The sequence below is a fragment of the Scardinius erythrophthalmus genome (genome assembly GCF_964197995.2).
Source record: "Scardinius erythrophthalmus genome assembly, chromosome: 24".
NCBI lineage: Eukaryota > Metazoa > Chordata > Actinopteri > Cypriniformes > Leuciscidae > Scardinius > Scardinius erythrophthalmus.
The window spans coordinates 17,288,825-17,305,251 of record NC_138244.1 but is presented as its reverse complement, the minus strand read 5'-3'; the positions used below and the strand labels follow the sequence as shown (position 1 = coordinate 17,305,251).

General features: G+C 37.0%; 1 protein-coding gene across 2 annotated transcripts in view; it reads left to right on the top strand.

Moving 5' to 3' along the window:
- The window catches only part of grm8b (glutamate receptor, metabotropic 8b), a 168,906-nt gene that overhangs the window by 43,943 nt on the left and 108,536 nt on the right, over positions 1–16,427 (top strand). For both annotated transcript variants that reach the window (XM_081356280.1, XM_081356279.1), the window contains exon 3: positions 6,001–6,217. In XM_081356280.1, coding sequence (XP_081212406.1) covers positions 6,001–6,217 — 217 coding nt within the window. The remainder of the gene's footprint in view (positions 1–6,000; positions 6,218–16,427) is intronic.

Sequence of the window (16,427 nt, the reverse complement as noted above, 5' to 3'; positions counted from 1 at the left end):
ATTTCTTTTTACAGCCATTATTCTGAACTTGCTGGTTTCGTTCAAGGCTTAGAGCTCTTGGAGACTTTTTGAAATGAATGGTGAAAATACCATAACCAAGGCCACTGAGAAAGTGGGCGATCACTGTTGAGGTATACAACTTATAACTCTGTTCCTGTTGTAGGTATCTGTAAGACTCAACTGGAGTGCCAGAGAACTTTATGGCTAATGTAGTGCAAAACACATGGCACATCCTCTGAGAAATCTTTAAAATCTAAAAGACTTTCTTCCGCTTCCTCTGGTTCCACATCTCTCAGACACAAGACACCCGAGACGTCTGAAGATGACAGTAGCTCTCAGAAGTAATGACTGATTTGTCCTTCATACTCATTGCAAAACCACAGACAGTTAAATGATCCTGCAGTCTGCACAGCCGTCAGTTGTAGCTGATGCTGCAATCATGTGTTGCAATTGCTTCAAATCATCTTTGTGTTCTAGAGCTTGAAACATTCTCATAAATGTAGAACACGGATAACTCTGATATTGTAGAGCCTTTAAGTTTTTTCTTCCCCTCATCACATTGAAATTATATATATATATATATATATATATATATATATATATATATATATATATATATATATATATATATGTGATCGATTAATCACAATTAACAGCAACATTAAAGTTCATAATATATTTTTAGATTGTGATAATCTCACAGTTAATATACAAATTAATGTAGAAACAACAAAAAAAAAACATAAAGACAGTATATTTTAAATATTTGATCTTTTGGAAATAAAGTTATTAAACACTTCACAGTCTTCACTACATAAATTATCATTTAAATATAGATGAATCCTTATTAAAGCTACAAAAGTTATTCAGTCAAGAGCAGTGAGTGATTTTTCTCTTTGTCTTTTGTCCTTTGATTTACATTAATGACCGTCATTTAAGACTTTATTGACCTCATTTAAGACTGTGCTTACGAGGATACTGGACTTTTGTGTTTTCGTCCATTCAAGCTGGAAAAAGAACTCAATGTGGCCGGCGCGCTGTCTAAATCGGCTTTCTGTGCGCATGAGTTTTAATATTGTATGGCTCAAAATCTGCAAAGGGGTAATTAAATGTAACAAATCATGTAAAAATCGTATTTTATTGGAAATTTAAATGTATATTACATCAGCATATGAGTCAAATTGGTCGACTACAGGGACTCCTCTCACGATCACGCATTTAACAGTTCATCTATTGCCAAAATTATAAAAATAATATCAGTCAAGAATAAACAGAATAGAAAATATTAAAATCAGGAATGTCAGAATCAGAATACCTAGTTTTTGCATTAAAAAAATCTGTCAAAATATAACATACAACTTCCTGTTCCCGCCCCCAACACATGTAGAACAGTGTTAACACGGTAAGGTGTTTCAATTGGATTGGCGTTTATTCCAATGCATTCTCATCCTTGGGCGTCATATACTGACGCTTTTGACATTTCGTCGACATCGAACGCACATGGCACCCTTTAGCGTCAATATGACACGCACAGAGCTTTGTTCGATTATGGGTAGGTTTAGGTCTAGTGTAGGGTTAGGGTTAGACCGCTAGGAGGCGCCTTCTGGCCCATTTCTATCTGCGTCTCATATTGACGCTAAAGGGTGCCATGTGCGTTCGATGTCGACGAAATGTCAAAAGCGTCAATAAATGACGCCCTAGGATGAGAACGGGCTGTTTATTCTCTTAAGCATGCAGTGTGAATTATTTCACTCTATTCCCTGATCATTCTGATTCAATTTCAGCGAGTGAAGAACAAATTTATACTCGCGTGCGTGGTTAACATCTCTGGCTGCTCAGGCCGCCGTTTTCTCCTTCTTCTTAGAAAGTGATGACGTAGACAAAACATCTAGTTGAGTGGGTTTTCCTGGAAATGCTTGTACTCCCTGGAACTTCTTTTAAATACTACAGTGTATTTTTTTTTATTACGCGAACAAGAAATGTGACACTATTTACATATTTACACTATATACACTAACGTGTATTGTGTGTGTTATTTTTTGACAGACATCGATGTTGTGATATTAAAATGGTGTGTATTTTTTAAATAGATGGATCCTAAAGTAATAATTATTTATTTCGTAGCCAGCTAGTATACAGTGAAGTGAGTGTGTCAATGTCAATGTTTTTAGTTCTAATATTCCAACTGACAGCTTGCCTATGTTTTTGAAGGACGTGATAACGTGCGTAAGGGGTGAACTATGTTTGATTTTTGTGTAATTAAAAAATGTGCTAGAAATGTTTTAATTGTTTTTGTGTAATTCATTATACTTATTTGTTTTACCGAAGGAAGTTTATTACGTCACACGCATCACACATGACCAGCGTCGGCCAATAGTGAGCCTACGTGTGACGTACAACACAGACGCGCTGCGCAAAAACACTAAGTGAACTCACTCGAGGCCCAGAGAGAAGGAAATGAATAGTGGAATAAAGTCGTTAGCCGTTCACCCTGTTACGAGTTGATGAACCACTGAAACGATTTTGGAAACATTATTTTAAGGTACAAAAGAATCTTTGGTGTTGCTTTAACAAGGAAAAAGGAGTGGTTTGATGTACAGTTGTTTTATTGTCTTTTATAATAAACATTTTATTTAAACCTATAAATATATATAGAATAATAGGTGTATAGTTGTAATAATATTTATTATAATTATATTTATTTTATTTTATTAATTAATTTTATTTATTACATTTAATTTTAAGGAAACTTGTAAATCCTGGCAAAAATGCACAGTTCATGCAACAAACTTTCTCAAAGCTAAAGTAATCCAAAGAGTTACGGGTTCTTAACTCAATGTACTTTACAATGGAAATTGCACACTATTATGCGTTTCTGAATTGCATTGTATGAGGAAATATTATTGCTGTGCTGATGAGGGTTAATTTGTTTCTCCCCATCAGCAATAATATATTATTTTATGGAAAGTATCACATTTGATTTCCCTCATGGCCGCTTCGAAAAGTCTTAGGTTTTTAGTCTTCTGTGCATCTCTTTTGTGGGTCTGTAATATTTTATTAAACAGGAAACATGAGCGTGAAATTAAGTTCTACAGGCATCATTTCTGAGTCTAACCTTTACTGTGCAGCAAAATTCAAAACACTGTGGGCTGAGTCCTGAAAGGAGGCAATTGAACAGGCAGAGAGAGACTCAGTCTGTCTCTCTTGAGCTACTTAAAGTTTCTGTCATTCACTTGAGCTGCTGAATGAAATGTTCCGGAGAGAAACTTCAGGGTAGAGTTTAAACCGTTTTAAAGAGTCTGCCTCATTTTAAAAGTTACTCCATGCACCATCCAAAATGCCTTTCTCTGATGAACGGAAAAACATAAGAATTTCATGTGCGCATGGTAATCGCTCGACATGAAGATGGCATTAAAGCTTGAAATATGCAAGTGAAACCATGTTATTTCATGTGAAAAGATTTGAAACAAAAATCACATTTGAATGAATCTGACTTTTGATAGCAAGTGAAGAAAAATGTGTTTAAAGTAATGCACTTACAATGGATCTCTATGGGGGCTTAAAGCAGAAATGTGTAGCTTTTGTTTTTGTGAATACACTTACATTAATTATTAAGTTATTTTATGGTCCTGTGCCTTCCGCAGAAGTTATAAACATATAAATACATTTAGACCATAACTTACTGATTGCTATCAGGATGTGAAGAGACTTTCAACCTGAATAACAAAAAATGTTTCTGGAACAAACCTGCCTTTAACCTAGAACGGTCCTTTAATCTAGGAGATCTGACACTATCTTGTCGTTCAACACCTGATAATCATGAGACAAAATGTTTATTTTTAAGGTGTGAATAAAGTCTAGTGTTGGCATTTGCCCATACGTGCTGCACCTTTGATATAGCACTCCCCAGAAATAACACAAAACCCTACACACGCATCTGTTTCACAGGCATGTCAACACATCCGTGACATTTGTATTTACAAGGGTTGCGGGTGAAAAAGCGGCAGTACCCGATTCGCCAGCCAGTGAGTGGCATTTGTATTGCGGGCCAGTTCTCTCCCGTGCCGTTGTTGCAATGAATGCTGATGAGCGCAGCCTCTGGGGCTCTGGCTGACAGCCTGGCCTTTTGGCTGAGGAGAAATCAATCACACCGTCAATCGCCACAAGAAGCCATTACCCAGCTTGCCCGCTGGCAGGCTTCACCTCGATTCTTCCTACCACAACACGTACTGATTTGTCTTCGTTACCTGGTCTTGTTTCACCTTTTGCGTCACCTCACGGGTTGGTAGTCCTTTGCATCAATAGCTTTGGGCTAAAGCGGTTTCGGAGGGTTGCATGTATCTCTCCACCTTTGCGTGCTTTAAATGGTTGTGCATTTTCCATTTAGCTTCAGGCAGAATTCAATGATTAACTCTTGTAAAAGAGTCAACATTTGCTTCTTTTGGGGCTGAAAGTTTTGTTTTATACCTTGCTCTTAAAGGGATCCTATGCTTTTTTACATTTTCAACTTTCTCAGTTCGGAGCCACTAAAGGGACATATTGATGGAAAAAAATAGGAGCTAAGAGGAAATGCTTTTGTGTTCTCTCCCAAATGTTTTGCGTTCCCCCAAGAAACTTTACGTTCACTTTGCGTTCCCTCGCAAAATGTTTGCGTCCCCCCGGAGACTTTGCGTTCCTTCGCAAAATGTTTGCAATGCCCCGAGAAACTTTGCGTTCGCTCGCAAAACTTTTGACTGCAAAGTTTCTCAGGAGAACGCAAATGTTTTGAAATAAAAAAAACATGGTGAAAACCGAAAAAACATTTTACCATGGTGGAAATATATGACAGGAAAAATAATCTTTTATTTGACTCAAAGTCACAAAATGCAAAGCAATGCAGGTGCCTTTTTGAAATGTTTTAACTAATCTCAGGCGATTTTTCGAGTAATCGGTTGATTATTTTGACGATTAATCGAGTAATCGGATAATATATTTTGTGGTAATAAAAATAGACCTAAGTGAACAACAGCCTTTAAAATGACTTAAAATACATATATAACAACGAGGCAATAATAATTGGTTCAAATAAAGTATCAATTAATCATATGGTTTTATCAAACAATACTTTTAAAATACATAATGTAACATACAGAATATAAACATAATCAACTTGTGTACATATTATAACAAATGCCTGCAGAGGGCGCCAATGGCTTGGTGATTGTTGTTGTTACACATACAGCATGATCAAATCCGTGTTTAATATTGACAAAACGTTTAATTTAAATGTCCACTTAATATTATTTGGCCACTTCTTTACGATAGAAATGCTACAGCCACTGTCATTTTTTGAACAGGAATATGTGGACATCAAAACATGCAAACTTATTTTGTAATCGCAATGCACTACAATTCAAATATTTAGAAACCTATTGATGTATTCTGCTGTGTTGGCGTAGGTTTATAGGGATGAATTCGGGTTGATTGGGACACTTTGGCAAAAAGTGTCCCAATCAACCTGAATTCACCCCTAAATGATTTACGTTTTTATGTTTCTGAAACACCTCGATTGTAGTCTCGAGTTTTCTTCAGGGAACAAACACATCACAATAAATAATTCCCGCTCAAGGCATGCTCAAAAAAAGGGGCGAACCTGGTTGAGTTAGTTAGTATTGTGTTTAAACTCGCAGTTACGGTAAGGGCTGTGACAATTCCGAAACGCGCTTGAAGCGGTTGACCAATTACAACACACTGATCCAGTCAACCAATCAGAGCACATTGTGCTTTTCGGAAGGAGGGGCTTCATAGAGACAGGAACAAAACAGAGCGTTACTGACAGTCAGAGAAGAGAGGTGCTGCAACAATGTGAAATATGTGAAAAATTAAGTTTGAAACATATTCTAATGGACCCCAAAAACAAAACCAAGACTTAATAGGTCCTCTCTAAGAACTAAGGACTCAGAAATGTGATCTTTAAAAATCTCTCCTGCATAACAGATTGTTTTCTCTCCCCTTTAACAGATCCCTCAGATCAGCTATGCATCCACAGCGCCGGAGCTGAGCGATAACACCCGCTACGACTTCTTCTCCCGGGTTGTGCCGCCAGACTCCTACCAGGCTCAAGCTATGCTGGACATTGTGACCGCCATGGGCTGGAACTACGTCTCCACGCTGGCATCTGAGGGGAATTATGGAGAGAGCGGCGTGGAGGCATTCGTTCAGATCTCACGAGAATCTGGTAAGCTTCCAGAGAACATTTTGAAATGTGTTTCTGTACGAGGGCTCCAGATTATCTTCTGATGTACGTCTCGCTTCACTGATCTCAACTCGTTGGCTGTCTGAATTGAATTTCTTTCAAGAGGTGCGATGTAGCTTTGGGATACAGTCTACACTTTTGCTGAATAATATATTTTTTATTGTTTTTTGTATTTTTGTGTGTGTGTTTAAAGTTTTTTTTTTTGACTCCCCTTGACTTATAATATTAGAAACATTTTCTTGTCCATAAATTTGTTTTTTTTTTGTGTGTGTGTGTGTGTGTGTGTGTGTGTGTGTGTGTGTGTTTTTTGCTTAGTTTTCTTTAAGTTTATGGGCTGAAAATGGTGATGTAAAACTACAACACATCCAAAAATGACAATTCTGTCATTATTTACTGGTCTTACAAACAGGCTGTTTGTGCTGTTTTATATAAATTACCTGTATTGGAGCGTAATTCTCATTGTCGTTCATCAGGGTCATTATTGAGTAGATGTTAATACATAAATGGGGTGTCAATATTTTGATGGTTTATAAATAACCTGTTTTTGTATGTAGGTTCTAGTAAATGATCTGGTTGGACTGGTTGTGTTAGTATAGTAGATGGTGCTTTCATAGTACAAAATCAAAATCTTTTATTGCAAATATGCAAAAGAAAAATCTTTTTGTGTGCTATGTCTGCTTTAATGCATTTCAAAAAGATCTTAGACAAAACATTGAAAAATACAAACTGCATCATACTGATTTGTGGCACGAAGCTTTTTCCGAGTTTGCTGACCAGCATTGCTATACACAAAACAACACGAAGACTGAATTACATGCCTTGACAGAGATGGAAGGAAATCACAATCTCAACAGAAGAAAGGTCAAAAAAAAAAAAAAAACTGGCTATATTGTAAGAACACATCTGAAAACCTCAACCCCCATCTTTCATTCTGTCAAGTCTGAGCCATCAAAGTCGAGCTGAGCTCATGTTTTGTTGTCCATTATTCAGCGATTTTGCACAAAAATGAATAGTCTAAGAGGTAAAAAGGTCAGAAGATAGAAGAAGATACAAAAAGTGTTCAATTGTGACCTTGTATGGCTCAAAGAACTCGCCACTCCAGAACTGAATATCTGTATTCATGCTCACACTGCTTTGGAATTCTCTGCTTATTGCCGTTAACCCATAATTCACTTCATTTTGCATCGCATAGGTCGTGCAGTAATGGCTCACATTCCCCATTTTCCCTCCCACACAAGCCTGCAATAATATAGAGCATTACTGTTAGCACACGTCCAGGGGAAACCACAATTACAGAGAAGCTTATTAATAAAGAAAGAGAGTTGAAGAAGAATGGGCTTTGATATAGAGACATAATTACAGGCACATGTCCAGTAATGGACTCGCCACCGCATCCCAGAAGAGCATCGTAACAAACCACATCATGGTCATCTCGTGATGCGCGATTGATTTATTATTGTAGACATGGACATGCAACGTTAATTATGTTGTAATTATGGAAATACAATTAAAGGAAGAGACACATGTGAGCGATTAAGATCATTCCTCCAGGCTCATCAATTTTGTTTATCTGTGTGTGTGTGTGTGTGTGTGTGTGTGTGTGTGTGTGTGTGTGTGTGTGTGTTTGCGCACATGCTCAGCTGTCTGAATGTACAAGTCTAGGTGCTTTAATATGATTTTGACAGGATTATGTATTTCTCTGAAAAGTGCTTGGCGGACCATGGTACAGTGGTTTTGTCAGATGGTAATACTATGGTAATTTGATACGGTTATGCACACAATTTTACCTTTGCAGAATGTGAATATGTTTTTATGTAAAGCCATACCATTTAAAAATTGATTTAATTTATTTAAAACTTATCATTTTTTTAATTATTTCTTATTTTATATTATATTTTTATTTATGTGATTATTATATGATGATTATTTTACACAAATTTAAACATGCACAACGAGGAAATACAGTTTAATTTCAGTTTTTATTTTGTCTTGTGGGTTATGTAAAGTCTATTATGTCGCTTTTTCAGTATAGTATTAAATAAGCAAAGTTTCTCTTTTGTTCTTATTTTTTTTTTAATATTTAGATTCTGGATGGGGTTTGTGAATGTATGAGAAAAGAGGGGCATATAAATTTATGAGCACCAATTTATAAACTTGATTTTCTATTCTATAAAAATGATTACTAGATTCATTACTATAATGTCCATGAAATGGTATAAAAAAAGTCAACTAAATATTACAATGTCAAATAATTATTACTGTTTCCATCTGCTTTTAAAGTCTATTAATAAATTATGAGATTAATCCGAATTATTTTATTCACTGGGCCCAATTAAATTCTTAATAGGAACAAAATATATATTTTCCAGAAAATATTTTATTTATATTTAAAATGCTTTTCACAGTATTATGTGTTTATTCATGAAAATATATAGCTGCGTTTACATTTTAGGAAGGAGATTTACTGTCTAAAAAAATTTTAAAACCACTTGCTTTAAGAAATCGTACATATCCAAATATAAAATGGTATTGCATTTGTATCATAAAACATTGTTCACAAAGCATGCAGCACCCGGTTGTTGGTTTTGGCTGTAGAAAATATGTGAAATCATAAAACTGCTGGATTCTTTAGCTTTATTGTACAAATCCGCTGTTTAACTGAATTTGGTGATTGGTCTTTGCACTTAATAGCAAAAAATAAAGTCAAACACGGCAGTGAACTAAAGAAGTATTGTGCAGACGCAGTTTGACACTGCTTTATCCTTCATAATAGCCAATTACAGAAAGAACATTTGTACTTGCGTTTATAATTATTGTGTATTTTTCCCCCCTCAAAGGTCAAACATAAAAATCGACTCAACGTCATTACGGAAAATTCATAATGTACTCTATTCAAATCAGCCTTTGACACAATCTTCTCTTTCTTGCATTTGAAATGTGCCCCTTATCACGAGTTAAAAACGAAACTGTCTCCAGAACTCTAATAACTGGCAGTTAATTATACTCTTGAATAAACAAGCAGTAACCAGATGCTATTAATTTTCGTTTTTGTGCCTGATTGGCATGCAGTGGAGCCTTGCAGCATGGCAAAGTGACCCTCTACATCATTTGAAACCCCACTACATCATTACTGTAGTGTTTAGGAGGCCGTTCTCACTAGCAAGGCAATGCAATCTCTATGTAAATGGTGCATAAGCAACAATAATGATGAAAAATGACAGCAATATGTAATTTGCTGCTCCAGATAAAATAGCGGTTTTATGGAAGGGGAAAACAAACACTCGCTTTCCTTTGGGAACAACCATGCGCCCATTCATGTTTGGTTTGCCGTCATGAGTTATTTAAAACGGTACAATCTGTCTCTCTGAGATGTCTCATCAGTCTGAGTGATCTTGTTACATGATTGGAGAAACTGAAACTGTGTGTGTGTGACTTTCTCCTGCTGTTCATCTGGTGTACAGTATACAGAAGACTAATATTGCGATCAGTGTTGTGCTGTTTGACTTTGTTAATATTTCCTGTTTGGAAAACCTTCAAATATATTTGTGACTATCCATTTAGCAGGCATGGTTTGTCCAAATCAGCAGAGTATTCATGGTCATTATTGGGATAGTTTGCTTGTGTCTTCTTGTTTATGGGCATCCCATAAAATTATACATTCCAGTAGATTTGAAAGAAAGCTAAATTGTATTCATTCATTTGAATGTGAATAAAAGCCTAAATTCAATCTGTTCATCATATAAAGCCTTCAAGTCTCTTCAGAAAATTTGGACTAAACCGCTCGATTCATGTGGATTAGTTTTACAATCTCTTTATGAACTTTTTGAAGCGTCAAAGTTTCAGTTGCGTAGCTGTCAACAGAAAGCTCTCAAACTTCATCAAAAAGATCTTCATTTGTGTTCCAAAGATGAACGAAAGTCTTATGGGTTTGGAACGACATGAGGGTGAGGAATTAATGACACAATTTTCATTTTTGGGTGAACAATCCCTTTAAAGCGATAGTTTGGAACTACAAGAATGTGATTAAGATGTAAATCATGACACTACCCCTTTAAAGTCGCCATGAAATCAAAATTGACTCTATTTACTTTGTTTGCGCTCATTACTAGTCTTGTGGTGAACAATTAATCAGTGCAAGTCAATACAAAGAAAAAAATTGTTTGTCGTGGTAATCTTTAATCAAAATCGGAAAATTTGCTTCCGCTCTGGAATGGCGTTCCTTCTTTGATGGCGTCAGTTTGACGGCTTGGGTTGAATATCCTTAACAACATCCCTTTAACCGTCAGTCTGCTATGAATGAGGGATGGAGAGGAGGAGTGCTAAAATAAAATCCACTTGGTTCACTTGGAAATACATCACAACACTGAAGTAAAGTAGTTGCAACTTCTGGCTCATGGGGACTTTAAAGGTGAAGTGCTCTCCGCTAACTCTCCATCTGTCACTGGTCACAGCAACAAATAGCTCCGCCCAGTCTCAGACCATTGGTTGAACTGCTGTTGCTATGCCAGGCAGGTCAGGAATCTTAAACAAACAGAGCAATGTTTTGAAAAGTCATACTTGTTAGCATTTTTTAACTATTTAGTTGTCCCAGCATATTAAGCTTGGATATGAGAAAGTTTTTTTTTTACCACCATTAAAGTATACACATCACTTTTCACATAGTATCGTTTCACATTATCGTTTCTCCTTTGAATTCTAGCTCAAAATTTAAAGCAAGCCAAGCTAAGATTGCACAACCCAAGTCACCTCAGGTGAACTGGAGAATTTCAGATTGAGATTTCAAACATACAAGCACATCAGGTTCTGGTTTCCTTCATATCCCGTCTCTCCCAAACTGCGCCTGAAGCAATTCGCCCATTATATGTCGTCCTGTTCCCTACTTGGTTGTCCCAAGATGATCAAAAGTACATAGCTGGTTGTCTCTCTCCTCTTTGCTGAGCATGCTATTGTGAAATGCCGGTCTTATAATCAGTTATCCACACCTGCTGTATCACCACAGGTAACAGAGGCTGGAGCCTGTTATTCAAAATCCCCCCTACAGATTCTAAGCAGACGTCGTTTCCCTCATGTTAAAGATGCTTAATGAGCCCGTTACAACAGTAGGAACCCAAGATATAATGAAGATTCTCTCTGCGTGTCAGCTTTTATAGTGGAAATCTTCACCCGGGATGCAAAGTCACTGACCTCATTGGCTGGGATAAGCCGTCATGGATTAAGAAGGAATTTACATAATGTTAAAGTGAGATGAAATTCAGCCCTACCCAGAACCACCTCAGCTGAACCTTCCATTCTCTGAAAATTACTAACAGCCATTTAGTGAGGATGTCATTGCATTAATGATTTCCGGAGTCTGGTGATCTCATTAGTTTAGATTAATCTCTTCAACTTCTCTCATTCTTTTTCACCTTTGAAGATTCAGAGAAGTTTTATGCATCTGTTCGTCCTATCGGTCTCCCATAAAACAGATTGATGAGCCAACTGGCGCCATCTGCCAAACCTAATGAACTCTTCTCTTTAAGGGATAGTTCTCAAAACTTTTTTATTTATTCCGTCATCGTTTACTCACCCTCGTGTTGTTCCACGAGTTTTCTGAAACACAGCGATAGCCTTGTGTGAGGAACGGATCAAAACTTTGAAATTATTCACTGAAAATTCATGAGCAAATCATTATTTTGATTCGTATCTTTTCAATTAATCAGTTAATCTAGTTCACAAAAACGGTCTAAAGGCCAATTTACATATAATGATAATTATAATGATAACTATAGCATTCACACCAACAGAAAATAACGTTGTGTTTATAAGCGCGCGCTGCAGTTTTGCCGTCTGCCATTTTAAATGCTCACTCGTTTTAAAGCAGAATGGATTCTGATTGGCTGTCAAAAAATTATTCTTGATCTCGTTCCTCTGTGTCGTTGTTGTTATAGTTGTGGTGGGAACTTTCCATACTCTCATAGAATTAGAATGATTATTAAAACTTTAGTTATAGTTCTCATCCTTGATGTGAACAAGCCTTAAATTCTTTTTCACTAATTCCAATCCGAATTCAGTCACTGACTCAATGATTCTCAAGGAAAGTTGAGATGTATTAACTACTTTTATAATGATGGTTTGTTTGGTTTTCTAAATTTCTCTCTCTGTGTTCCACTGAAGAAATAAAGGTTTGGAACGACATGAGTTTGAGTAAATGATGTCACAATTTTCATTTCTGCTTTTCATTCCATCCACAGAGGGCAGCAGAGTGCCAAAATGAGATCGTCTAGCAGTGATCAGATTTCAGACAATTGGTTCGTAAACCATTTTGCTTGGAAGTTCTTCCAAATCTGAAATCTGCTGTTTCTTCTTGACAGTTTATTCCATTACTGTGAAAATGCACTGCCTGAAAGAAGTGCCAGAACCATGGCTACAAAAGATGAGGCAAAGTCTCAAATCTGTGTCTTCACAGGAATAATAAGTTGCCCAGCTTGAGTTATGATCACAAACCTTCATCTCATGCTCTCATTTCTTATCTAATAGTTAATTTTTCTTTTCTTTTTGAACTTCTGCTGCTTTTTGTTGACAGTAAAAAAAAAGCAGGCTGTAAATTATTGTGAAGAATTGAATCATAATATAATGCAGGCTAGATTCAAACCTTAATTTCCAAGATGAGCACCAGAGCACTAACCACTAAACCACAGCTCCAACCTTGGGTTTCAATTCTAAAAGCACTGTGTGTTTGAAGGTATCAATATAGATGAAACTGCTACTTTTATATTGTAATTGGCTCTAGAGTCCTAAGATTTTAAACAAGAAATTAATTGGAAAATGCATCAAGCTCTGAAACATTTTAACTGTCAAGAATTCTGACCTTGTCTTTTGGATTAATTCAAATCGATAGTATTGACTGACTGACACATTTCACACTTCAGCGTAACAAATTTAAGATCTTAAAATTGCTACCTTATCTGGGGAGCTTGAAGTAAAAGAGTTTTGTGTTATGTTCTTTTGAATGATTTATTGGTATTGATCAGTAAACTCAGAGGCCGACATAATGAGATTATGTGTCAATACAGGTGTTTTTTGTCATTCATCTTGCTGTGTGCTCGTAGCACATAAAGCCTTGTTGGAAACACCGTGGATCTGAGGTACAGTAACATACCGGGGTCATTGAATGTTAATTGAGGGGTTAATATGCAATGACCTCAACAATCCATAATATCATGCAGGCCATTTAATCTACATCTGAATCCACTTAAAATTGACACAAATGACACATTTATGAAACTGCAGAGGTTTGAAGATTTGAGGAATGCATGATTTCTTATCTGTGATGCCTTGAAATCAAACTGAAAAAAAAAAAAAAAAAAACATTTCATTAGCATTTTTCCACAAACTGCTCGTCAGCCCATCTGGATCTCACTATACACATTTAAGAAATGGATGAAAACCTACTAAAGAGGCATTTTTCAGCACACACACTTAAAGCAGGTCCCCTGAGCTGCTGTTCCACTTCAGTGGCTTTAGTCATGGCAGACTGTAGGGGCCAAGGAGCCTGAGAACGGGGTCAAAATATCATTGCTGAGGTAAATTGCAAAAACAAATACAGGTTTTACTGTGAGATAAGGGACTGCGCTGGGTTTCACATTTCTAGACTTCACTGGCTTACAGTTGAGGGAAATCAACTGTTCATTCTCAAAACTGAGAATCCACATATGTGGGACACTGTGAGTTTCAAAGAACATATTCAGTGATCCTGATTCCTAAAACGCGACAAACTTTGACTCCGAAGCAATGAACCCCTAACTACACATTAAAAACAATGTTTGTTTTTTTTACAGTGATGCCACAGAAGAACCATTTTTTGGTTCTCCGTGAACAGTTCTTAAAGGAACACTCCGACTTTTTGGGACTTTAGCTTATTCACAGTATCCCCCAGAGTTAGATAAGTCCATACATACCTTTTTCATTTCTGTGCGTTCTGTAAGTGTTATTTGACGCACCCACCGCTAGCCTAGCTTAGCACAAAGACTGGATGTAAATGGATAAGGTAGCATACTAATCCCAATAAGTGACAAAATAATGCAAACATTTTCCTATTTACATGTTGTGATCTGTATAGTCACAGCGTGTACAAATAACAAGGCTATATGACACAGAGACCATTTTTAATAGACCCTTTTACAGTTGATAAACACGGTGACGTATTTGTGTGGGCGGAGCTTAGCTGGAGGCAGAAAGATCCCTCTGGCCGCTTCACTAACGTTAGTTTGCAAGTTTTGTTAGCTTGTTTTTTAACAATGACTGGAGAAAATCCGATTTTGTCTTAATGTGCAAGGTCACTCACTGTCCAGGACCGCGATTGTTATTTGCAAAAGTTAATTTTAACGGACGGAACCAGACGACCGTACACGCTCAGTCAATGGACGAACTGACAGGATTAACGTTAGCGCTACCTCCGGTTGAGTGGCCTGACTTCTACACCTACCCGATAGAGAAACCGAGGGTGAAGAGAAACTGAGGACATATAAATATATTTAGATGCCTATAATATAACTATGTGCTGAATGGTCATGTAAAGACTTGAGTGGTTCAATCCGCAGTTCTGCCTAGCCAGCGCCAAGACGACAATGTAAAGAGTGACACTATGGTGCAATTTTAATTATATGAATATTTTCTAGAAATAAAAATTCCAGATACAGCATACTCATTTTTCATCGATTCTTGCACCCAAGAACACAACAAGATGACTTTTAATAATAAAAATAATAATTTAAGCTCCTTATGATGTAGCCGAATCTGTGCTGGTTTGTGTTGGCCGCCTCCAGTTTTCCGTTTGTTTTGCCTCCAGCTAGCGCCGTGACGTAACTGTGACGTCGGCGCAAAAGGGGTCTATTGTATAAATACTGGGAACTATATTCTCACTAGGCGTAGGAGCACAGCTACTTGGGCGGAGTGATTAGCGCAGCACACGAGACGCCCTGTGGTGAGGAGCAGAGAGTTCGCTCAGAGTTGGAGTAATAGAGTCAGCAATTACTAGTAAATTTATAGTTTACAATCATGGGTGTTCGCTGTATCTTGTCTTACAGCTTCCAAAGTTTGTAACTCCTCGTCTGTGTATTCTGGCTCAAAACTATATGGTTCTGGATCTTGGTTTGATACCCAGTAAAATTCCTCTGACAATTCCTCAAAGTCAGCCATGATCACGAGTCACGTTCGCTACTAGCTAGTTAGTCACGTTTGTTTTGTTTACGGAACCATCAACAGGGCGTCTCGTGTGCTGCCCTAATCACTCCGCCCAAGTAGCCACTCCGCCCAAGTAGCTGTGCTCCTACGCCTAGTGAGAATATAGTTCCCAGTATTTATATGATTAAAAATGGTCTCTGTCTCATATAGCCTTGTTATTTGTACACGCTGTGACTATACAGATCACAACATGTAAATAGGAAAATGTTTTCATTATTTTGTCACTTATTGGGATTAGTATGCTACCTTATCCATTTACATCCAGTCTTTGTGCTAAGCTAGGCTAGCGGTGGGTGCGTCAAATAACACTTACAGAACGCACAGAAATGAAAAAGGTATGTATGGACTTATCTAACTCTGGGAATAAGATAAAGTCCCAAAAAATCGGAGTGTTCCTTTAACCATTTTTTCTTAGTGTAAAGAACATTTTAAACATCTAAAGAACCCTTTTTTCAACAATGAAAATTCTTTTGTGCAGTTGAAAAGTTATAAAGGTTCTTCGTGTACCATAAGTACAAATATTCTCAAAGATGCATTCGAGATAGACAACAAAGAAACCAACTCAGAAGGTGGTTTAAGATGCTTTCATGACACCACAGGTTGTAAATTTGTGCTCAAGTCTTCCTTTTACATTGGAGAAATCTGGTTATGTTTGCATGTGGTCAGTGAATGTGTGAAAGAGTTTTTCATGTTTTTGTGTGGAATGAAATAACTCAGTGTTCACATTCAGGTTGATATTTGAGCATGTTGTGATATACTGAGTGTTTGTTAATATTCAAAGTGGATATTAGGGTAACACTTTATTTGGATAGTCCACTTTAGACATTCTACTAACTATAAGTAACTTTGCAGCTACATGTCAACTATCAGTCATTAGAGTATAGACTGTCTACTTAACATCTGCTAACTCTTTATTTTGTTGGTCCCCCAACAGATAATCTACTGACTATAAGTAGCTTGGCAACTACAA